The sequence below is a fragment of the Anser brachyrhynchus genome (genome assembly GCF_964034855.1).
Source record: "Anser brachyrhynchus genome assembly, chromosome: 13".
Lineage (NCBI taxonomy): Eukaryota > Metazoa > Chordata > Aves > Anseriformes > Anatidae > Anser > Anser brachyrhynchus.
Genome location: NC_137708.1, coordinates 456,915 through 481,673, shown reverse-complemented (window position 1 = coordinate 481,673; position 24,759 = coordinate 456,915). Strand labels below are relative to the sequence as shown.

At 45.5% G+C, this 24,759-nt stretch overlaps 1 protein-coding gene across 1 annotated transcript in view; it reads left to right on the top strand.

Moving 5' to 3' along the window:
* The first annotated feature begins 465 nt into the window (after nucleotides 1-465).
* The window catches only part of LOC308176921 (rho GTPase-activating protein 20-like), a 38,993-nt gene continuing 14,699 nt past the window's right edge, over nucleotides 466-24,759 (top strand). Inside the window, exons 1-4 of the mRNA XM_080553363.1 lie at nucleotides 466-618; nucleotides 19,869-19,951; nucleotides 22,547-22,717; nucleotides 23,279-23,428. Coding sequence (XP_080409489.1) covers nucleotides 19,872-19,951; nucleotides 22,547-22,717; nucleotides 23,279-23,428 — 401 coding nt within the window. The 5' untranslated portion in view covers nucleotides 466-618; nucleotides 19,869-19,871. The remainder of the gene's footprint in view (nucleotides 619-19,868; nucleotides 19,952-22,546; nucleotides 22,718-23,278; nucleotides 23,429-24,759) is intronic.

Below are 24,759 nucleotides of genomic sequence, written 5' to 3'. Positions count from 1 at the left end.
CTCAGGTGAACAAGGAGAGCGGTGGGTTCATCCCAGCAGGATGAGTCTGGCACATGCCAACCCACCACCCTCTTCGCGCTGGGTGAATTTTCCCACTCTGCCTTCCCCCGTCGCGTTTCTCGGGAGGGAGCGCAGGCTGGGAGTGCCGGCAGACCTTGCCGCTGCTGCTCGCCCACGGACCGGGTCGTTCCCCCGGGCACCCACGCCCGGGCGGGCGAGCGGGAGAGGACGGGGCTCCTCCCACGGGGTTTTCCGCCTCCGCCGAGCTCCAGCCCCGCAGGAGCGAGGCGCAGCGCTCGCCCCGCATCCCCCCGCCGCCCGCGCCCGAGACGAGCGCGGCGCCGCCCGGCCCCTCGGTCCCTCCCTCCCTCCCTCCCTCCCTCCGCCGCCCGGCCCGCCCCGGCCGCCGCGCCCGGCCAATGCCGGCGCCGGGCGGAGCTGCCCCGCTCGCCGCGGCCCCGCGGCCCCGCGGAGCTCCGCTCGCCGCCCCCGCCGCCGCCACCGAGCGCGCAGCTCCCGCCGCCGCCGCCGCGCACCATGCGGCGCGCCGCGCCCCGGCCGCGGGCATGACTCGGCCGCAGCGCCCCGAGCTGCGCCGCGGGCTCCGCGCGGAGCCAGGCAAGTACCGCGGCGGCGGCGCTGACGGCTGCCGGGGCGGCCGCCCTCCGCCGAGCCGGTGCCCCCCGCCGGCTGCCGCCCGCGCTTCGGGGGCAGGTCCCCGCCGGCCTCCCGCAGAGCTGCCCGCGGGGCGGGGGTCTCCGCCCGTCCCCCGGAGGCGGCGGCGTCCCTCGAGCGGGTGGTGCCGGGCGCCTCGGAGGGTCCGCCGAGCCGGGCGAGGGGGCGCTGGGGCTGGGGGAGCCGCCGGCAGCCGGAGGGGAGGCCGAGGGGCTGGCGTGCTCAGCCCGGCTGCGGAAGGGAAGGGAGGCAGGGGGAGGCGGGAGAGTTGGGGTGCGGGTGCGCACGTGGAGCCGGGGATCCGTCTGTCGTGGGACGGGTCAGGAAGGAAACAGCCGGAAAATTCCCGCAGCACGCAGTTTTGAGAGCGGTTTTGCTTGAGGTGTGTTCGCAGTAGGCTTCTCTAGAGCGGTGGCGGAATCGCAGCCCTTTTGCCTCTACGTGCTATTGCAGGAGACCCGTCGGATGCGTTTTACATTTGTGTCAGGTCATCGTGACAGGCAAAACAGCCCTTGTGTTACTGCCTCGTGTTTTCAGACTCACCAGGAGAAACTGCTGGCTCCTCTGGTGTGAAGAGCATGTGGCGCTGGCTCCAGCAAAGCAGAGAGCGTGCTGGTGGGGAAGAGATGCTCAGCCCGTACTGAATGGCAGTTGCCTCTAGTGATGCTTTTAAAAGCAGTAAAGCAAACAATAGAGTATCAAACTAGCTTGGAGTTAGGCTGAAATAATGGAAAATAAGGGAAAACCATAAACGTTACTCAAAATGCCAGTTTGAAATTCTTAGAGCAAATCATCCAGAACAAACAGTAGCTGAGTGGAACAATTTTCTTTGGAGGCTGTTTCCACTGGAATAAATAGCGAGTTCGATTAAACAACAACAACAAAAAAAAGGTCTGCAGTTAGCTGGAATACTAATAGTGCTTGCCAAGGGCTGGAGAGTGCCCACAACCAAGAGGGACTTGGAAAGATCCATACAATCCAGTGAAGTATTATTGCAGCTTTTACTGCCTGTTCTGGGGATGCTTGTAGCTTTTACCTACAAAGCCCTAACTGGAGCAGTTGAGACAGAGATGTCTGTTTTTCCCTTTCCTTCCTGTCTTCTACTTTCAGAACATCCCTTAGCATTCCTTTTCCTAATGGGACCCTCTGCTGATGCCTTTTGTGTAATCCAAAGCATGGCTGTGATCTATTTTACCTGCAGATATGGAAAGCAAGGGCCTCGAACAGTCTGTTCTTTGCCTCAGCAGCACAGCTGGCTGTTAGCTCACGCAGCCAGAGCAGTTGGGCTGTGGGCGCCCACTTCTGCAGGAGTGCACAGCTCCTCCATGAGTTGTGCTCCCTGGGATGCATAGGGCGCCACAGGGCACAGCACCCCAGCCTTCCCAGTGCTTTCTTCAACAACCTGGTCATCAGTTTGTTCAGCATGGCTTTAAGCTAATTAAGCCACCGTTACTCGATGGGCTTTGTATTAATGGCAGTGTTCTCTGTCACGGGACAGCTGCCCCATTATCTTGCTGACACCTGACACAGCTCATGCCCAGCTTCAGGGAAGTTCCAGGGTGCATTTCACAGGTCCCTGGGCTGGTGTTCTCCAGGACACACACTTAAAGAGAACCATTTCATTTGTGAATATGAGAGAAAGTTGTCAGGAGGTCATTGTGATATGCACAGATGTTTTAACCCCTCTCCTCCCAGCAAGATTTGCGACTAAACAACTTTCTCCAAGATCTCACCGCCTATACAGGCAGTTGGGTTGATTGGGAAACCTATTTATTTAACGCCCTCTAGTGATGTTTTAAAAATTAACACAGATTCCTTTCAAGAGGAAAACAAATATTAAATTTTATTGGTTAAAACAAACTTACATTTGCTGCAAGTCTACTGCTTCCCTAATCCCTATCAAACACGACACCACACGCTGGGTCGGTGTACAACCTCGTTATCGACAGGCGTGTCATGGAGGCATTGATAGTCTCAGCCAGCCTTGTAGACTCTCAGTGGTGATCAATGAAGGTCTTTCCACCAATAGCGTTGAACACAGTTTGCTTTTTCTTGATTTGTCTTTAAGTGCTGCTGCATTCTAGGTTTTGGCTGAACCCACACACAAATCACTTAATGTGGCTAGGCTTGGTCAGCATGGATTGTCAGAAGGGACAATTTATGCTTCCTGGTGCTTCTGCTGTGTTCATTATACTTCAGCTGGCCCAGAAATGGGAAGCCTGTGGCCTTGTCCTCCAGGACCTAGAACTGTTCTAGACTGTAACAAGGGGAAGTGACTCAGACATTTGTAGTCAGGCTGGTTTTACTTCATAGGTGTGTGAGACGCTGAGGAGTGTGAGGAGATATGGTTTCTCTTAGCAGCTTTAAGATCTAGTATGCATTTGTTCCTTATGACTAGCCATGAGGGAACCCAGATTGCCTCCTGCTTGTAATATGGGAGACTCTGAATTTTTGTTTTTAAAAAAAGGGGGGGCATTTTCCTTGGTATTTTGTACATCAGTACACCAGAGCTGTGAGACTGGCTTCTCAATATGAAAACTGTATCTTACTGTCAGAAGTGAGAAGTGAAGCTGCTGGGCAAATTTGTGGCTCTGATGATCCTTCTCCTGGATCCTTTCCCAGTCCCTTGTGGACAGTATCACACCAGTATGCTGTACTCTAACTTCCTGTCTGCCACAGGTTCACCACCCCTTTGCTCTTTCACCCTCTTTGTCATGCCAGAACCCTCACAAACACCCCAGACTCCTGTATTTGTTGTGTTCAACTTCATCCAATAGTACTCACTATTCCACACTTGCTGGTGTGACCATCGCAGCAAGTAGCACCCCAGTAGCACCCATCGCTGTAAATTCCTACAGCGGCACTCAGTCACTCGTACTGTTATTGCATCAGCATCCTGCTTACAGCTGTGTACTGTCACACCTACATCTGACTGTACCCATCTCAAACAAACACCCTCAGCAGCCTCCAGAGCACGAGCAGCACATCACCTGTTTGGCAGCGCTGCTCAGGAGACAGCCTGTATCCTCTGGCTGGAAGCTGATATGCAGAGGTCATCCAGAGGAGTTACTGCAGTATGGTACACAAGTGATCTGCATGGTCGCTTTCTCAGATAAAACATGGAAATCCAGCCTTGCTAGTTCCCCGCCTCTCCATGTCATTCTGGTAAGGGACCTGGCGTCTCCTTAGGATACTCACTTTGACTTACCTGTGAAAGCATCTTCACTATGATTACTTATGCCTTGAACAGCATATAGAAAGTATGCTTAACAGCACCTTCTCCATTTCAGCCACAGACCAGGCAGTTGCTGTGATTAAAAAAACAAAAAACCAAACACTTTTGTTCATCTTCTTCTTGGCATTTTCTCATGAGGGGTGTTAGAGCTGTGGGAGAAAGGACTGGAAGAAGGATGGGTGTGCATGGGCATGGGGTCAATCCTTCTGTTCTTGTCCACACTGTGCTACCCCTTCTCACATTTCTCTGCGAGCAAATGACAGGACAGATAATGACGTGAAAGTTTCCAAAACCTGGCACTCATAGTTAGCCCCTCTGAAAACAGTTAGGGTGGAGTCCAGCTTGTGGCATGTGAGAGAGAAACTGAAGCAAAACAGGATGTTTTTGTGATTTAAAACTTATTTTTCATAATTCCTATTGAAAGGCTTGGTTTGGTTTGGTTTTGAAGTTGGCTGCAGTGTCTGTTGGGAAGTTTATGAACGAAAGAGCTTTGTACATGTATGTTTATGTGTGCGTCTGTGCACATGTGTTTGCATAAGGAAAATAAATAAAGAGGCTACACATGGCATTTTTTTTCCATGAAAAATTAATAAAGCTGATAGGGGCTAACAGCTAAGTGGTGGAAAAGATAAGCACTATCTTTATAGCTCTACTGTAAATCCTGCTGGACAATTGTTTTCTGCTCTGGATTCCTCAAAATCAGAAACATTCTGTCAGATTATAAAGTATTTTTCAAAGACCCACAAAAGCGCTCATGACTGGAGGTATGAGTTTACACATAAACCTGTGTTAAACCCAAGTGATGGGGAATGAAGTATAAGGGGAAGGTTAGGAAGCTTTTGGGGTCTTGTGTGCCCTCTAATGTGCCCTATGTTTGTCCTAGTTTAAGCTGATAGAGTTTTCATACTAGTTCCTGTAAAGATTAAGGCAAAAGTGAAAAAAAAGTAGTGGGGAAAAACAAAGGTGAGGAAGAATATATGAATCAGAAGAATCGTCTTTAAATAGAATGTTTCTCAGAGTTTTCCACTGCCAGCTTCTTTAGGCTGCACCAGAAATACAGGCATATAGAGTGACATGTCGGAAAAGCCCCACAGCTGCTTGCGCTCCCCAGCGCCAGTGCAGGCTGGGTGCGACCTCTGCGTCCCCATGGCTACTTTATGTCTGCCTGTGCTACAGAGCAAAAATGCCTCCCTGACCCAAGCTTGTGCCTGTGCATGGGATATGCAGAGTCATTAATGTATGTAGCCTTTGCCTGATTCATTGGTGATGCTGTACCCACTCTTATAAATCGTAGCGCCTGCAAAGCACTGGCATTGTATCATGGACTTGAGTGGAACAAGGTGTTTTCTGCCTTAGTCATTTCTTCTCCTTGGCTCATCTATGACTTTCTGCAGTAGCCTGCAGCAGTTGCTCCCATGGGATAATTATTAACAGCCTCGTGCAAGGTTCTTAATGGGAATAATTTCGTTCCACTGCTTATATTTTTCCATCTCTTCTGCCATCCAAAAACTGGAACATGTTCTTTAATACCACACAACTTTACTTGCATGGGTTCGTAGCAAGAGGTTTTTTTTACTGTAAGAATGTACATATTTCCTTGTGAGCCTCACTTGGCCGACCATCTTGGCTTCCAGGTTATTTGATCTCAGCTATTTGTCCTCTGTAATTAGCTTCTCTCCTTCCCTTTCTCAGTCCACTGGCATCTCTTCAGGCAGTGTTTTCAGGCCCCTCCTTCACACCTTCTTTTTTACATGTACCTTAGCCTACCTTTCCATTCCTGATCTTTGCCTAGCTGCTCAGTGATGTCTCTCTTGGCCTTTTTCGGTGTTACACCCCTAACGTCTTCCTGCAACTACAAAAAACTGGCAAAAATGTGCAACTGTTCGAGCCAAAGTCTGCTTTTATTTGCCCAGCTCGTGTAACTTTAGACTTGCAGCTCCACTGAAATTCATGATGTTTGGATCCTCATTTTCATCAACTGCAAAATTCTGTGGGATTAAATCCTGCAATTCAGCACAAACCTAAAATGAGTTTTGAGGAGGGGTTCAACAGGGGATATTACTAAGATATTAAGTGTGTTAGCCGTCCTGTTGCTGACAGGCAGATGAGCAAACAACAGAAAGCAGAAATTGCCTTTCATGGTGCATGTGCTAGAAAAAGTGTTGTTATTAGCCCATTTTTCAGCCACTCAGCTCTAAGAATGCCATTTAACAACTCCAAGTCTGTATAGTGCTAACGGGATACTTATAAAGGGATTAATGTTCAGCTCTAATGAAATCCAGATGCACAGAGCTGCCTCTTTTCAAGTTCTTTTCCAAGGCTAAGCTGCCAATAAAATGATTTAATCATTGTAAATGCATGTGAAACGTCAGGCTTAAACTCACAGGCACCAAAGTCTGCTGGCAGTTACCTGTTGGAGAGGACTGAGTTACCCACTGATGCTTTGCTTGCAACAAGATTGATTATTCATAAGGTGGGAACTTGGGACCTTTCTTGGGGACCACCGTTCATGCACATATTTTCATTTAGGCTGAGGGAAGGTGGCTTGGAAGTAAGCCTGCTTCTACCCCTAAGAGAAAGCTAAGGCAAATATAAAGGTGATGTGTGTCTGGTCAGTCTCTGTCAGGGATGTGTCGGAGGTCCACTAAGAACTTGTCAGCTCACAATGAATGTGCGTCCTCTGGGGTGGCAGGCAGAGGGAGAGGTGCGTTCACGTGGAGATGTGCTGCCTGCTCAATGGACCTTAAGCGCTGCTGTCTCATAACTTTTTGTAGTTAACATTTTCACTTCCTCATGCAATTTGTATCTTGTATCACCTGCTGAGAACAGGTACTGTGCATTTCAGGTGCTGGTAGATAATCTGGTCCCTAGTGGAGGCTGGGCCTGCATACTCAAGCTCAGAAGCTCTGCTTTGGAAAGGCTAAAGTAATTCTGTAATTGGGCAGATCCAGCTGTCTTTGAATTTTTAATTTTTAATATGGCAGGAGGAGGAGTTTTGAACCAGGAGAAGGAAAGAAAAAGGGGGCTATTTTAAAGACACGAAGGAATGTTTTACATTCTTCTGTTCTTCAGGTTTGGCTGCTCTGCAAGCTTTTTATTTTTCCAAATATCAATTCAGTGAACCATTTATTTGCATTAAAAAAAAAAAAAAAGAGCCTGGTTCTTAATTTACTTTGGCCTCAGTGATGAATTTTTATGCTGTGAAATCCAGTAAGCTCCCTCCCAATATTATATATATAAATCTAACGCTAAAGTAGAAACTTCTGCTCTGAATTACCCGCCTGCATTAAATGGTTTAAACGGCTTTTTAGAAGTGTGCACCCACTGATTTCCCACATGGGTCTTGTAGTTAGTCACCTGATGCTAGAGATCAAATGCATGTGTAGAGCTATGCAGAGGTTTTCTTTAGAGCTATAGAGGCAAGAAGGTGTTCTTAGTGAAAGGTTCCTGGGGTAGCTTTTGGCATTGATTCAAAGGAAGGAAATAGATGAGAAAAGAGTCCCTTTACTACTGTGAGAGATTTTAAAGTTGTATCAAAACATGTGAGTGAAGTCAGTTGCAGTGAGTTTTCACCATGGGCATGAGCACTGCAGGAAAACCCCAACAGGTGATGATGTCTAACCTGTTAGTAAATATTTCAAATTTATTTAGCCCTGGACATCAGAATTGCTGCCAAACCTTCAGGACCTCCAAGAATAGATTAAAATATTTTGCAAAACAAGGTTTTACTTTTCCCACTACTTTTGGCCTCCTGAGTTGGTACTAGCAGGGGGAAGTGCTTCCTCCAGTGGCTATTAGTTTTTCTGCAGCCCAGATGCACAAAGTACAGAAACATTTCTAAATCAACACTGATATTTATCGATCTCTTCTGTTTCCATCAATTAGCATTTTCTGTGCTGTGCTGGCTACAGAGAAGAGACTTGCATTTGTGTTATTCAAAGCTTTTCAGATTTATATCAATGTGAAAAAAGGTTTCGCCCAAGTGCACCCTTCAAATGTTCATAGCCTGATCCTGTTGTAGGTGATGGCTAGTAATCATCCTCACCGGGACTAAGCATTTCTTCCTGCAGTGCATTTTTCTGTTGTTGTCACACAATATGTAGATGCATGCTCTTGTGCTGTACCTTCAGATTTACAGAGAAAAGACTGACAACAGATTTTTCAGAAGCAGTTGCCCATGATTTTCACAAATTCTGTCCACTGTCACTATATCATTGGACAGGGGCTAGCAGTGTGGTTTTTTTTACATTCTTGTATTCACCAGTTATCACATCTGTCTAGTACTGAATACAAGCAAGGAAGCACAGAGCTCCATTTGGGTACCCAGGTGTTTACAGAGGCACAGTTTATTTTCCTGCTTAAAGCTTTTGGTGTCCCTTTTTAGGTACCTGTCCTGCAGCTTGAGTGGCAGCTAAGAGTTTTGCTTGGTTTTAGGACACCCTGGGCAGTGTTAGAACAAGGGACCAAAACCCTGTGCTAATCTCCATGCATCCGCGCTCTCTTGGTGGAGGCTGGCACTATGCAAGCAAGGCTCGGTTCAGTAACTGGAAACACAGGTCCAAGCCTTGACAAATTCAAAGTGTTTTGATTTGGGATCCAGTGCAGTGTCATTTAAGAACATGGGCCAATATATCCACTGTTCAGAAAGAACAGCTTCAGTCTGGAAGGTCTGTGGCGTTTCCATGAGGTGTCAGTCCTCTGTGTTTTTCAGGACATCCTCATTCTTTGTCATCTGCTGTAAATGTTGTGCCAGCAATCCTGAGGAAGGAAGGCCCTGCAGGCACAAATAACCCATGGAAGCAGGGGGAAAAAATGAGATGGAATGGATTAGTGTGAGTCAAACTAGTCCCCAGTCACCTCTGGGTGGAAAACTCCATTGGCCTTTGGCAGCCGAGAATTGTTTCTCCCAGACCCCTTATATGGGACATTTAAAAATAAACCAGCAGGGCTCCATTTCTTGGAAGGAAAAGGAAATGTTTCAAAGTGTGTCCTTGCAAACTGATTTAGTGCCATCAGGCCCTGCGTATTTTAAGAAATGTTTGAGTTTGTTTGGAGCTGCTTTTTAACAGTGAGGAAGAGGGAAGCAATTAGTGAAACAACATCTGAAGATGGACTTGTGTAAAACATCTCAGATAAATATTTACACCCAAATTTCATTGGTCTGAGTTCACGTTAAACTCTACTCCATCTCTTTGAAGGGACTTGCATCCACAACAAAATACTGTGCTGTGGCCACTCAACATTATTTCAGTCTTCTTCCTCTGATTAAGCTAACTATGGATCTAAAGTAGGTCAAAGGTTAAAGTGGTGGCAGGAGAGCTGAAGATTCTCCATAGCGTTGCAAGGAAGTGTTAATGCTTTACCATGTGCCCTTGCTGACAAAATTCATCCCAAAGAGATCATAAAACAGCTGCACTTCTATTATTTTTTTTTTCTATCTTCTGTACCCTGAATTTTCACCCTGTTTGGAATGAAGTAATGTGAACCATTAAAATGTAAATGGACAGACAGGCATGTCCTCACCTGAGTGCAGCAATATGGAAAAAATAGGCTGGATGAACTGGAACGGTGTTGCATTAGCCAGAAAATGTAATGGACTGCCAGTGTCTCGGTGTCAGGAGGCACAGGGCAGTTAGTGTAGTGTTAATTGAGATGTGTGTGCACTTAGAATTGCTCCTTGTTAGATGGAATGAGTCATCTCTGTTACGGAGAAGCTTCCCCAGTGTTAATAAAGGAGCCTGCTTCTTCAGACAGGTGGAGGATGGCAGATTTTTAGGTATCGGGAATTCCTAGTAATATGCCATGAGATTTGATCTGTTATGATTCTGTCTGCTCACAGATGTTATTGGTTTGTTCTTTGGATAAGCTCCTTGGGCAGGAACCATGTAGGTCTTGTTTTTTCAATTAAAATGTCACAATAATAACTTTGGGGGAATATGTAACTTTTGATTTTAGGAGAAAGGAGATCTAGCTTTGACCTCTCCCAGAAGGAAGACCTAGCTTCCAAGTCTGGCTCTGTCAGTACGTCTCTGCACCACCGTGGACATGCTAAAGTCTTTGTTCTGAGCCTCAGTTTCTCCATTTTCCAAACAGTCACTCTGAAGCTGAAGTAGACGTATATAGGATATGGGTAAAGAAGTGCTTGGCTGAGTAAAAACTGTAGTATGTTTTAGAACCCATGAACTAGAAGGAATCATGGTGAAACAGTTATATAGAGGGAAAAGCAGAAAGCCGCTTTGCTAAGGACACCAGACACTTTGGAAAAGAGGCTGTGCCAGTCCTTGTAGCACTGACACTAGTCGCAGTCCTAAGAGAGCTCCTCACTTGGCCACTTGTAGCAGTAGGTATTCCTCTAGACATTCAGGGTTTGCTTCTCTTCCCCCATTCACCTGCCCTGGAGTGTATCTAGAGCAAGGACAAAGGACTCACGCACTGCAGGGATGCCCACGTGGCGTCCATTTGGGAGCTGGGCAAGGGGTGGTGTCATGGCACAAGGCGTGGAGCCACTCCTACAGCTGCTGGAAACGTTTCTGTCCCTGGAATGAGAAGCTGGGCAGCTGGCGCGTGAGCACTATGAGCTGGATGTCTGAGCGTGCTTCATTTTCTCCTGGCTGTTCTGAGTTGTGGGAAAAGGCTCATCTGGTATCTTGGGGTGGAATATATGACAGAGGTGTGAAGCTTGCCTGCAAAGCCCAGCGCTGCACAGAGACAGAGAATGTGGAGCAACTGCAGCTGTGAATAATATTTGTAGAGGTGCTGTAGGCCAGGCACCAAGCAGGCAAAATACATTATTTTTTGGCTGGCTTCCTCTCAAAATGAGGTACTTGCTGTCACACTGAGGACTGAGAGGGGATTGCACCCTGAGGGGATTGCTCAGACCAACAAAGTCTGAGCTTATTGGTGGATTGCACCCGGAGTTGGTGTGCAGAGAGGTCTCAGCAGCTGGGGAAGTTGCAGTAGGCTCTGTAAAGGAATCCAGCTGTGACATCTCACAGCCCTACTGCTGTGAAGGGTGATCCTGACACCCCCCTTGGCAGAAGATAGCCCACAGGTATTAGAGACCCATTTAACACAGTTCAACCTAACTAGTGATGAAGTTGCAGGACATAAACTGAACTGCACAGCAACATGTTCAGCTCTTGCCCTGAGATTTCACGTGCTCCCTGGTGAAGCCAGCCATTGCAGTTGTTGACACTCATGGTCGTCATATGCACTCCAACTTGGGGGAGACTAAGGGAGGGACAGATACAGGAGGTTTTTTTTAAAATGTGCTTCTCCTTCCTCTGGCCAACACTTCCATGAATGTTTTCATCTCCTGCCTGGCTCACTTTGTCTACATCTGCAGACTCACTCCCTGTTACATGCCTTACAGCATGTGCTGCAGGCACTGCTGATCCACCTTCTGACATCATTCCTGTTTGCTAATGTCGATAGGCACTGCACTTCCACAGATAAAAAATGTTAGGCATAGCATAATTTCTGGATGTCTTCTGAAGACACCTACATTAAATGTGCGTAATGCTACTGACTACAGTGGACCAGAATTGATTTATCTCAGCTGAGGATCTTGTCATCTTTACTGGCCTCTGCTCAGTCCTGGAGATACTCAGCAAGGTCTATGACAGTCTCCTGTCTTTCCATCTCCCTCCCCCTCCACAAAGCCCCTGAGACCTTCTTCACTGCAAACACCGGAGCTGGGGGTGTTTTCAGCCTGCCTCTCGAGGCCCAACTTCTCTGGGACTGTCAGTGAGGTTACGTTCATGCTGGGATGGTGGAGCAGGAGGCAGAGGAGGTCTCAGGCCAGCAGTCTGTGCAGGACACAGCTGGTCCTCTCAGGACCTCCAGGTTCACATGCAGTGTGTTTTTTGGAGGACCTTCTCCCTTTTGGCCGTCAGGCTGTACTGGCCTGCCTGACTGGCAGCAAGCTGGAAGGAAGCTGATTAACAGTGCCTAATCATGATCACCATCATAACAGATCTCTGCTATATATAGCATCTTCCTCTGACTGGGAACTGGTCAAAGATGGGGAAACCAGCATGGGAACCGAGCTGCAGCCCAGGCCTTTGTCTCAGTCCTAGGACTCCAAACATTAACCTTTTAAGGGATGATTGGAGGAGAATTAGAGAGGTTTTATCTTATTATGGGTAGCAAGCTGGGCAGGAAATCAAGGCTGCAAAGAAAACAAGTCCTCTTCCAAGGGGCTGGTGGTATGGTGTAGGAAAGAGTGTGGCTTTTCAAGCCTATATCACCCAAGATCAGACTGGCAGAGAGCCCCATACAATGGGCACACCTGGATGAAATTCAGAGCAGGAACACGTCTGAGGCTGCTTCCCAGTAAGGTGGTACTGGGCATCTTGCAGGGGATTTTGCCATCTAAGGGCAAACGGGGGATGATGACAAGGCAGCAGCTGTTAGAGCCCCTGCTAAAACTGCTCCTGGTCATGGGGTCACATTCAAGTCTGCAGTTTCTCAGGTGGCAGATAAAATCTGGAAACAAGGGGGAAGGACACAGCAGCTGTACAAATGCAGCACACAAGAGGGTAGAAGGACTGCAGCAGCAGGTAGTGCTGGTGGTGCAGGGAGGGCTGATAGTACATGGCTTCATTTTCCTTCCCGCTGTGCCTGGTGAATTATGCCAGTGGACCACTCTGCTGCACAGTGTTCCTCCTGGTCTTACACCAGTCCTGAGGATTGCGGGAGGATTTCATTTATAGAGTTATTAATCAAACACTTTTTTCTCTACGCTAATTTTAAATGCAAATCAGCATGATAAAATCACAAGCCTACTTCTTGTAACCTAATGCGAGATGTCCTTTTTTGCAGCGAGCAATCTCTCCTTCTCTTTCTTTATCTCCCTCTAATTCAATTTTCTAACTAGAAATGCAACTGCAGTATTATACAGGCACTTTGTAAATCATTCTACGTTCACATAAACAAGGGATATAACAGAGCTGAAGCCAGAAGTGTTTCACATTATCTCACATTAAGATACTTCTGCAGGAATGCTGCTGCTAACATAAACTCATTGGATGGAAGAGCAGCAGCAGTTTTTTTCACGTGGATGGATCTAAGCCCAAGCCATCAGTTAATTGTTTATGCACTCTTAAATGGATTCTCTAATATTTTTTAGAGCTAAATAGCCATGTGCTACATTTCTGCAGTAACTTTTGCTTTTATGTGCATTTACTGGGATCAGCTGATTAATAACAGAGATCAGCTATCTGCTCTAACACAACATACCAATACTGTGATGAGAGTATTCATAGGAAGAGAGTGTTTCACAAGATCTATCCAAGAATGAGAATAATATTGGTGTTATTGACTCTGAGCAATCTGTGATACTCCAAATAATCAAAGACATTGTGGCTGATGTATTGTTCTTTCTGACAGTGTCCTTAGCAATGTAAGCCTCCCTAACTGATCTAAATGTCAGCATGGAATTGACTTGGAGTCCACATTTATGAACACACATATATATATTTAAGAGGATATGATACCCTTTCACTGTCTTCACAGTTAGAAAGTAGACTGCCTAAGACTTTGGAGATTGACATGGAGAACCAAATCCTTCACGTGAAAAAGTAGCAGAAATTAAAAAGTCAGAGTGGTGGGAGAAGTGAGTTTCCTTTGGAATTGTGAGCTGGGTACCTACATCCATACTAGTGACATTTTGGTAGGGTTGCAATTCTTTTTCTCTGTTCAGCAGTATGCAAAGAACTCATGGTGAAACATCAATATGCTGAAAATAGGGGTAGACCTAAATTAACTCTCTCTCTACATCTGATCATACTGCTTTTAACTCCCCTGAATACAGGAAAGCTAGTCCAGTGTCAGGTGTGAAGTTGGTCTAACTTGCATATGACGGTTTGTAATAAAATGCAGCTTCAAAGCTCTTTAAATCCTGCTTGTCAGTGTAAGAGCTCAATAAACAATCACATAGAAAGGAGCAGAGAGGGAAATGGTTAAGCTAAATTCAGAGCTCATTGGGGTAGGTGGACTGTTCATTCACAACAGATTAGACACTGATGGGTGAAATGTCCTGGATCTAAAGTCGTCTTAATTTTTAGACTATGTCCATCTCTAGCAAGGGGCAACTAGTAAAGTCAGTGTACAATGCTTCCTTTGTCCAGAAAAGGGAGGTGGTAGCTACCATCTTCGTTTCAGCAGAGAGCATATGGGATGGACATAGGCTAGCTGACTGATCTTCTGCGTTCAGTGCTCATAAAGAACGCTTCCACTACTAGCTGCAGGGTGGCATGGATGTACCAGGCTAGTTTTAAAGCTGCTAGCTAACCTCGTGTAGTGGCAGAGGCTCTGCAGAGCTCCATATTATTATTTCTACACTGCTATTTGTTTTCAGGCTGGCTTGACGATCTGTTTTAGTGATGACATACCCCATGGCCAAAGAACTACCCACAAACTTTTCGATGGTGTATTTTTTCCCTGGAAAATGCAGATTCATTGAAAACAAACATTTTTATGGAAACACTGCTTTGGAAGAGCCTTCCAGTAAAATGAAAGGAGGGCTCTGAGGGAACTCTTCCTACCACAAAGAATCTTAAAGCTTTTTGTCCAACATGTTTCTATGGTAAAACATCCTTGTTTTGTGCCAGCTTACCCACTCGGTGCCATAGTCTCTAGTGTTGCAGAAGCCCGTATTGTATGGTTTAACATAGAATTCAAAGTCCTGTAGATCTGCCACGTCTTACCATGCAGGTAGTCATAGAATGGCCTGGGTTGAAAAGGCCTTTAAAGATCATCTAGTTTCAACCCCCCTGCTCAGGGCAGGGTTGCCAACCACTAGAGCAGGCTGTCCTGCCTGCATCCAGCCTGGCCTTGAATGCCTCCAGGGATGGGGCATCCACAGCCTCTCTGGGCAATCTGTTCCAGTGCCTCACCACCCTAAGTCCTGGGCTTGCAGATGGCCAAGCCAACCCACTGTCAGCCTTGGCTGCCTAGCTCCCACATTCAGTCTGGAAGTAGGATCTCTGATCCATGCCCTCATAACCTACAGTCTTTCATAGCACGAGCAGCCTGTGAGTGATAGAGATGTGTTTTCCTGCTGCTTTGCACTGACCGATAGAGATGAGTCTGACCAGGCAGCTTCCCACTGCTGCTGGCAGAATGCACTGGTCTTGTCAACTTACACCAGCTGCTGGGGTCCAAGAAAACACATGGTGTTTTTGTAAACATGCGTCAGTGTTTCTGAAACAAATATTTTAATTTATGTTTTGCATAGAAATTGAACTATTAAAAAAATTCAATTTCTGAATATGAACTAAACCAAATATGAACTAAACCAGACATTACAAACTTTGACCAGCTATCAAGAGAAGGAAAATCCACCCTGTACTAAGCAGGTGTCATTATTTTTCAGCTCCCTCCCACCTTAACTATCTGAAGAATAGCATTCAAGCACAGAGGTCAGGGAGGGGTGCAGGGGCATGGAATCTGCTCGTGCTGGCCAATTGAACTGATATTGCAGGCCTTACATGGGTTTGGAATGAGGGGTATTAGACTCACAACTTTCCCAGAGCCAAGAAATACACAGCTAAAATTGGCAGCTCTGAGATGAGTAATGCACAAACACAGTCCGGAGTGTTGCAAGTGTTCAAGCACTTTCAGAGTATGTTGGGTAAATGAGTATCTGTTTCCGTGGTAACAAAACAGCACAGATTATGGCCCTTTGACAGTTCTCTAATTCGAGTGCCTGGTTAGTGTGAACAGAGCTGACTTCCAGCGAAAACACTCCCTGGCTCAAACATGATGGAGCACAGCAAAGTGTTCTCTTCATCTGAGAATACTGCTTTTGTGGAAATGTGTGATGCTGTCCCGTGTCCAGGTGAGCCCCAGCAGCTCACCAGCAGCTGCCTCCAGGCTCCAGCAGTTCTAGAGGGCAAGGAGGCCGTGGCCATGTAGAGAGCTCCTGACTGAGACAAAGGCCTTGCGGTGTTTCATCCATGTAGTAAGATGGGAGGCAGGCGCTGGAGTTGCCCGTCCCATAGAGTGCATGGGAATGAAGCGAGTATCTGGGCCGCCTACCTGCCGGTCAGTGATGGCGATGCTGGTTCAGCGATTCCAGTTCTGGTTAGTGAAGAGCATCCGTTAAAGGCGGTGCAGTGTGATGCTTCAGATTTGTTACAGGAGTGGTCTCCGAGCTGTTCACGTGTGTATTAATAAATAATTAGCCATTAGTATTGATCACATTAAAGAAAAACGTGACCTATTTTTCTCCTGTTGTTGCATCTGTGAAAATGTTTACATTGCATTTCAGTTTAATTCTTACAAATGATTTCTTGACATGTTCAGAGATCACCTCAAAGAGCATAGCTTACATTACCACCATCAGTTGCTTAAGTTTAATCACAACCGCATGAGGCAAATAAAAGTTCTGCTTCACTTGTTAACAGGAAAATGAAGGCACCAGGAAGGTGACTCTCCTTAGTCTTCTTACTCTCGTTAGCAGCCAAGCAAGAGCAAGAACCCAAGAGTTCAGCCTCATACAACTTTTATCTGTCAGTCCGTAGTGTCAATGACCTGTAAGACAAGAAAAACATTCAAGAGGGCCAGTTGTGGTACAAGGTTTCCCTTCGGGCTTTGGTGTAATGAAAGCCCAATCAGACTCCTGCAAAGCTTGAGGCTCAACATCTAGAGGCAAGACTAGTCCACCAGTTCTCTGCAGCAGAGCTAGAGCAGAGATGCATGTACTGAATAGAGTGGCATGTCCTGTCCTGTAATCATGAGATTTAGAGTGCAGATAATATGAGATGATATAGAGCTGTCGTGTGTGGTTTTTAATGTCCTTCCATTAGTGACATATGACAACAGATGTTGGTATTAAAAGCCATATGATATTTAAGCAGGCACCAGAGCACTTTTTACATGTCACTGAAAGAACACGCAAAGTGTTAGGAGACTCTTTCCTTGTCCAGCAGCTTCTTAAAGATACATCATTTACATTGGCTAGCCTATGCAAACCAAAATTGCGTGAAATGGGGTATAGCTAAGGAAGGAGGAAGTGAGCAACTATTTAACCTTGCACAGCTACAGAAAATTTATTATTCCTCTACTAAATATGCAAATAAAGTATATTAAACATGAGATTATGCCATTCAGCTGTGTCCTGTTCCCTCAGTAAGATGCCACTTGTGTGATCTTGTGGCCGTCATCTCAGTGGTGTCCTGCCAAGGATGCTCGACTGGCTGAGGTCACAGAGACTTTGGATGAGGGTTTGGAAAGCAATTTGCTGTTTTCCCTAGAGTCTGTTTTGCATCAGATAACTGGACCTCTGTGCAACCGATGACCTCGGTGTTTTATTTGGAGATAGTGAGTATGGGGAATAACTTGTGTCTTGTAGTCACAACATTTCACAAAAAAATAAAAAAAGTTCTGTCTTGATTGAGAGGCTTTCATAGGTAGTCCAGTGGCTGCTGGAAGCAGTGCTAGTGAACAGGTCCTCAAACTTCTCTGGAGAAAGCATGGGCAAAGACAAGGCTTCTTGGAGGGTATTGCTGCCAACATTCAGATACAATCTGGAACCATTCCTGAAGGTTAGAAGAAGAAATCCACCAGTACTTTTTCCTCTATCAGCTGTATGGTAAATCCCGACTCTCTGATATCTCCCATGAAACGTATTCTGAGTAAAATGTCCTCCTACGCTACACACACGTCATGTATATCATTGCTACTCTTTACCACCTTATACGACAGAGAAGACTAGTTTTGGGGTGGCCGAAATGATTGTTTTATCTACAGTGAAGTTATTACGTGCCATAGTATTCTTCAGAGCAGAGGATTCCATCACTTGCAAAGTTTTTCTGCAGTGCCATTCAAAATGTTAAAATAAAGTCCCTGGCCCAGAGATGCATTAGATCTCCCTGCATGCCTGCTTTATTCATTCAAGAGACCTTTGCAGCTGACAGCCACTTGGGGTTTTCCACCAAGCAACCACACCCTATGATATGGCATTACTGATGCTTTACCGTACTATGTTCTGTAGGAACATTTTATCTTATTAAGGCACCTATGAAAGGCAGATGTTCTCTTTCAGTATGGACTTTAAAACTATATATATATATATGTATATTCATGTTATTTTTATTTAGTTCTGTCTGTGAAACTTCCAAGGAAAGAACATTGTTTGGCAAGGTCATATCAAGGAATGAGGGAGAAACTGCTGCCCATCTGTCCCTCAGTCTACATATGTACTCATACATAAGGAAACTACTTGGAGAGCATTAGGGATGTTGCAAAGCTGAGCATTCATACATTAGAAAATGACTTAATTAAATTGCACTTGTAACCCTGCTCCAACTTTGAGTTATATGACCATACATTATTTTTCACAAAGCCACCTGTGCTTTGGAGGGCTCAGATGGACATGATCAGGTATTATTCAACAGTCTGTGTTGTAGAAAACCATTGCCCGTTGAGTTCCCTGGTGTCTTGTCACAGGAGTCAAGAAGCGTATTGTATATTAAAAGGGATGTGAGTAAGCATGAGCCTTCCCTGGCAGCTGTATTCCACCCCTACCTCTGCCACAGATTTTCTTTCTTTAGTGTGGTAAATCACTTCCACCAACTTTTGAAGTGGTTACTAATGTCTTGTTCTTAATTTTTGGGATTCCTCACATAAATGCTAGGAGACAGACTTACAGATGTGCTGAGCCCTTGTAGCTCTAGCAAAAAATGAGCGGGGAGAGTGCTTCAAACAAACCCCCTAATCCAGTCTTTCTGTCTACGCAGAAAAAGCAGATCCAATGTGTAGAACAGTGGGCACCCAAATTCATTGTAATCCTTTGTTCTTGGCCTTTTCATCAATGAAATGGGGACAATACCTTCCTCTAACATCATAAGAATGCCATGTTAACATGATTAATATAAGGTACCAAGCTCTAATAGTGTAAAGTACTCAGAGATTGTACTAATGAGTACACATGAAATGACTATTTCTACATTCAGCATAGTTTGAAAAGTATGTGGTTAATAAAAGTAACACACTTTATCCACAAGACCTCAACCAGCAATCCTAGTTTCTTTTATTCTTTGGATAGTCCATATTTTAATATGTTCAGAAGTCAAAAGATCAATAGTTCTGAACATAATCTTAACCTCCTGGTACTTAAAGCTCTAGCACAAGTGAATGCTGAAATTAGATATGAGGTAAGGGAAAGATTTTCCCATGCTTACTAAGTATGAGCCACTGAAGTGCGGATTTGTTTCCCAGGCTAAAATATGGTATCTTTCTCCAGCACAAAATTCATTTAGCAACTAAAAGAAGACCCGTGACCTTCTGTGTGTATGTTGACATATACTTATGGATGGTTATCATGTCTAACTCACAAGTCTCACCATTACAGTCACCTCATTTATGTGTCATACAAGACTGTGGCTAAGGCTGTTAAAAAAGGTACAAGTGTCTCGAGGTTACATTACCTGGAGAGGGACATAATAATAGTCTATTTGATTAATCTATAAATCGTGGAAAATAAAGAGAGAGAGAAATCTAATAAGTAAACTCATCCATTCCTTCAGCCCATAAAATATGGCTACCTATGGCATTAAATGCTGTCCATAGCTCTGTCCAGTCCAGTTTTAAAGGGGACTTCCATGCCCTTCCTTAAAAGACTATTCCACTGTCTACGAGATAAGAGTGTTAGGAAGTTTTCCCGACCTTCATCCCATGCTTTTTTCTCTGCCTAATTTCGTGTCATTACTTTGAATTTTGGCTGTGAAAACTGGAAGTGTTTCAAGGTAGGAAAGATTTAAGTGTCTCACATAAATGCGAGACTTTACAAGTGTTTGAAAAGTAAGTATGGAAGGGGAAGTGTCTCACATCATGGCTTTCAGTGGTGAGGTATGATAAGTGTTGGCAAGATAAAAAGAGAACTTGTAGAGTGCAGTAAGCAAATCTGCTTCCAAGGTGGCCAAACTAACTGGAAGGTATTTTTCTCTTGCAGAAGATGAAGCCTATAGTCCAAAGGAGACGATCTACACCTTCTGCCATTACTAAAGCTCTCAGCAAGTCAAAGTACCATTCCAGGTAAAGGAAATACCTTTCTGACTCCTTTTTCACTTTTCTGCCTATACAGGCTGGAAAGAAACTGCTTTTAAAATTCATTTAACAGTGTCAAGGGCAATTGGTTTGTGGACAGATCTGGAAGATTTTCTTTTTTACTGCAACATACTTTAAAAATGCAGTGCAGAGGATGTAAAGTGACAGACAATGACATGAGCTGCAAATGAGACAAACTTCCTGTGCCATTCTAGCTGGGCAGTCAATGTGTGTTTAGCTGACAGATTCATGGCTGTTTAGTCTGCCGTCTAACCCGCAGCAAGCAGCAGTATGAGAAGGTGAACAGAGGTGCCCTAAGAAATGAAACAGCTGATGTCTCAGGAAGTGAGACCAGTACATGAGGGCCTCCTCTGTTCAACAGTGCATTGCCGTGGGTGAGAAGCACAATTGCAAATTGTCAGAAAACGGACTTTGGTGCAGAGAGGCTGCATATGGGCCTGCCTGTGTTCTGCAAATGTCCACTGATTTGGGAGAGAGCACAGTCATCCCCGTCCCCTTAGTCCTGACTGCAGTGAGGGGCTGCAGTTTGGATTAATGGGGAAGGGACCATAAACAGTCCCCAACTGAGCAGGTGTGGAAGGAGCTGCTCCAGGGAGAAGAAGGCTGCACAAGCCACAAGTCTTTTCAGGAGAACAGGCAGCCCTGGGGACACATCCTGGCCCTGCAACCAGGGGGACTCTCCACTGGGGGACTCTCCACAGGAGACCTCTGTCCTCTGCTCTGCCTGTTGGACTGCCTGTGGGAAGGTCTGGCTTTGAGATTTGGCTCTGTTTCAGACACAAATTCACTTGGGAGTGTGAAGAGGCTGGGAGCTGCTTTAGGGAACAAGGGCAGTGCTGGGAAGTCTCTACGAGAACTGTGTGTGTGGCATCATCTCTGGTCATTTGGTGAGAGAGGATCCATCCTTCCTCTAGGAGAATCATGTCCCCTGTCAGAAGACAGCAGCTTCTACTTGCTACTAGCTTGGGTGGACAGGTTAAGTGACAACCTTGACATGAAAAACTCCCTCTCTTGCCAGCAGCTCCAGTGTTGTCCTGATGGTTTGCCCGTTAAGGTATAAAGCACCAGGAGTGTCAGCAGATAGAGCTAGGTACAAACATGCCAGACTTGCAAATCTTCCCCTGAAATATCAAGTGCTAGCTATGAATTGAGCTCCTTCATCCTTACATGGGAGCTGAACCCTAGTCAATGTCATGCTCTCTTCCTCCTGCAGCACCATGTAACTACTAGACATAGCTAAGGGGACACCGTGCTCCTTTCTGCCTTGCGCTGATAATGATCTTATAAATAACACTTCCTGAGGTATTAGTCTAGTTTGATCTTTTTTTCTTTGTAAGAAAAAGTTGATAAAGCTGAACTGCTTTACATTTTGATGCTGACCAGCCCTCCTGAAGAATACACCTTTTATGTTACGCCATAGGTAATTGATGCATAGTACATCCTGCTTTTCTGAAACAACCATCTGAGGTCAATCTTGCGGAATCATTTAAAATAAAGGTCAGGAGTGATTTTCATTTGGTCATCTCCTGACCAAATTATGTGGCTTCTTTGCCATTCCTCCCTCCTTTAAGTTGCACTAAGGGGAAAAAAAAAAAAAAAAGAGAGCGAGGGAAACAAATTCTTGACTTTATTTGGCTGAAGAATATCCTTGTGAGGGAGGGAAACTTTAAACATTTCTCATGATGGATTGCTGTGGAAGGAGCTGGTACAATGCCATCTTTGCTTAGGCCACCAGAATATCGGTGAGATTTTTTTTGCTATCCTGCTGTTATGTTTACAAAGCTGTGTAACTCCTCCAGCTTTAGGAAGTCCACTGCTGAGCTTGTGTGATGATGTGGCTCCCACTGCTCAGTTAATGCACATGGAAAGCTTTTAATAGCAAGTTTAAAGGTGATTTAGCTTCTCACTTGCAATGGCAACAGATGTATAAGCCAAGACTTCACTTGTTGGTGACTGTGGTGAGGAGGGAAGAATGTAGTTTTTCTGTAACTGGGGAATGATTTTCAAAAGCAGTTAATAGCTAGCTTTAATCTCACTCCCTTGAAATCAAAGAGGCCTCATTATGAGATTGGTGGAAATTGAGTTAGACTAATGATGTCAAAAGTAGTACCCCTAAATTTCATGTGTTTTCTGATTTGCCTGTATAGAGACTGCCCTCCAACTAGAGAAGTATTGCAGAGGGGTGGAGGGATGGCAAGTATCTGTTTTACATGCACCCTTGCCTGCAGGCAAGATGCACATTTTTGTCTGTGTAGAGACAGGAGGATCTCTGTTACTTTCGATCTACATAAATATAGGGCCATTTCTCAGAGGTTAGCTAGTTCAGTCGGGATCAGGTACACAAACAAGGTCTTTGAACAAGACTCAGCCAAGAACTATTGCTTGTTAGTTCAGCACAATCCTACCTGCAGGGTGAGGGTAGACCCAGGAAATGGTGGTGTGGGACCTGTTGTATGGTCAGCACTGCTGATGACAGGCTGTTGCAAAATAGTCACCAGTGTTCAGTCACAAAACCTTATGAGAAAAGCTGCTGACAGTCATACAATTTTTGTCCTCTTCCAGGGAAACTACCCTGTCCTCTTCCCATTCAGACAATGGGCTGCCAAGTTGGATGTTCAGCAGCCCAGGCTCCACTTTCATCCTGGATGAGCGAGTACAGCTAACTGTGGGCTTACAGACCCAGGAGAGACATTTGATCTTGTTCAGTGACATGCTGATCATCGCCAAGTCCAAGTAAGGCATTTGCACTCAACTCATTCTCCCCAGTACGTGCTGTTGAAGCTAGACCCTGAGCTATCTGTGTAATGGGCATCAAAACAACTCTTCTTTACAAATGTGGATCTAAAATGCGGCATCTCCCCTTTCCACCTAAAGAAATTCTTCTTGGTATTAATGTTTCACTACATTTTTCTGAAGGAAAAGGTAGCTTTTGCCCTATTCCTCATGGGATTCTTGGAGAAATCCCATGAGGGCAAGAGACAGTAAGTACAGAAAACTGATTCTTGGTCTCACTGTTTCTGCCACAGTTTCATGTAACACATGGTTACAACAATAATTAGCCCAAATCATTACCTGCCTGTGATTCTAGTGAAACACATTGCCCTAAGCCACAAGTGGAGCCGCCAACACCAAAATCCGCTTGCAAAACTCTCCTGCAGTGCCTCCACATGCCCAGACATTTAATTTTGGAGGACTGTTAGTGTTGCTGCATCTGCAGGACGACGGTGGCACGAACAAACGTTGGAGGCATAGTTGTTAGAATATGGCTTAAGAAATTCGTAATTTGAATTGCAGGTCTTCTGCCAGCCTGAAGCTGAAAAAGCAGGTACATCTGAGTGAAGTGTGGACCAGCACCTGTCTCAGCGAAGTGACAGAGAAAAAGATGAGTCCTGAGAATTCATTTGTCATCGGCTGGCCTATCATCAACTATGTTGTCACCTTCAGGTATCACATCAGACATCAGACCTCTCTCCAACCAGGCAGCTGCCCAAGTCTTCCATGTGTCAAGAGAAATGATGACTGAGGATGCAGGACCCTGAACTCTACCACAGCCCTTCTCCCCATTGAGTGCATGACTCATATTAGGCAGTGTGGTAAAAATTTAGATCTTGGGAGACAGTCATATTTTAAAAGTATCTGCAGGCTAGTCCCTGAGAGACTTTTAAACTAGAGGACCATGCCTTGCAAGTGGTGTTGTAACAAGGGCTGGCCCTGCTGCAGAACGTGCTGGAACATCACATCCAAATCAGCCATAGCAAACTGGCTTGTGCCATCATGTAACCTACATACATGTTGTTTCAGCACCTGTCAGCAGACATTTCATAGAATCATTGAACAGCTTGGGTTGGAAGAGACCTTAAAGAGCATCTAGTTCTGACTCCCCTGCCATGGGCAGGGACACCACCTACTAGATCAGGTTGCCAAGGGTCTTGAACACATCCAGCCTAGTCTTGAACACCTCCAGGGGTGGGGCATCCACTACTTTTCTGGGCATTTCTGTAGGAGATTAATCCTAGTTTGGGAATTTTTCACTACAAAGGATGGTTTAGTTACATTAATGAAAATGCCAGATGGCTTTGTGCAGGGATTAAATGCCTTTATCCACCACTAATGTGGCATGGGCAGCTCCTGGGTAAACCTTGCTCCTGGAGTCATCATCCAGGATGTCTTGTGCCCACAACAACAGCCTGTAAAGATGACAAGGACTGTCAAGATAGGTCTGCACAAGCAGCACAGTCCAGACCTGTTTAGTCCTTGCTAACCCAAACGTCAGAAATGCAGGGGAGTGTGAAGCAGGCTAGAGAGAAGCAAGATCATGTCCAAATGCCATCTGAAAGGCTATTCAAGTGCTGCTCCTGAGCTCATAAAGCTCACCAAAAAGAGTGTGACTTTTTTTTTTTTGCTTGAGCTCAGTCTAGCCTGGCCAAATTGAATCTAGAGCTGGTATATCCACAAGGAGCTCAGGTCGCTGCTAGCTCAGGCATCTCTGCTTCACAGTCGGTTGTGAAACTGGGAGGCCATCAATCTTCAAGGGTCATTCTGACCTTAGGGGTTCTGCTGACTTGGCTAGAAAGGGCTGATCTAGCCTGATGCTTTTCCTTTTGTGGGGCAGCTGTCCTTGTGGGAAAAGAAATGGGAACCGTACCCTACTTTCACACTTGCTGCCTCATAATTTCCAAGGGTCAGGATGGTCTCTTCTGGGTGATGGATTCCTGGCCTTAGGACTCATGCTCTGACATGCAAGCAGCCATTTGTGTCTTAGTCCAAACTCAAAA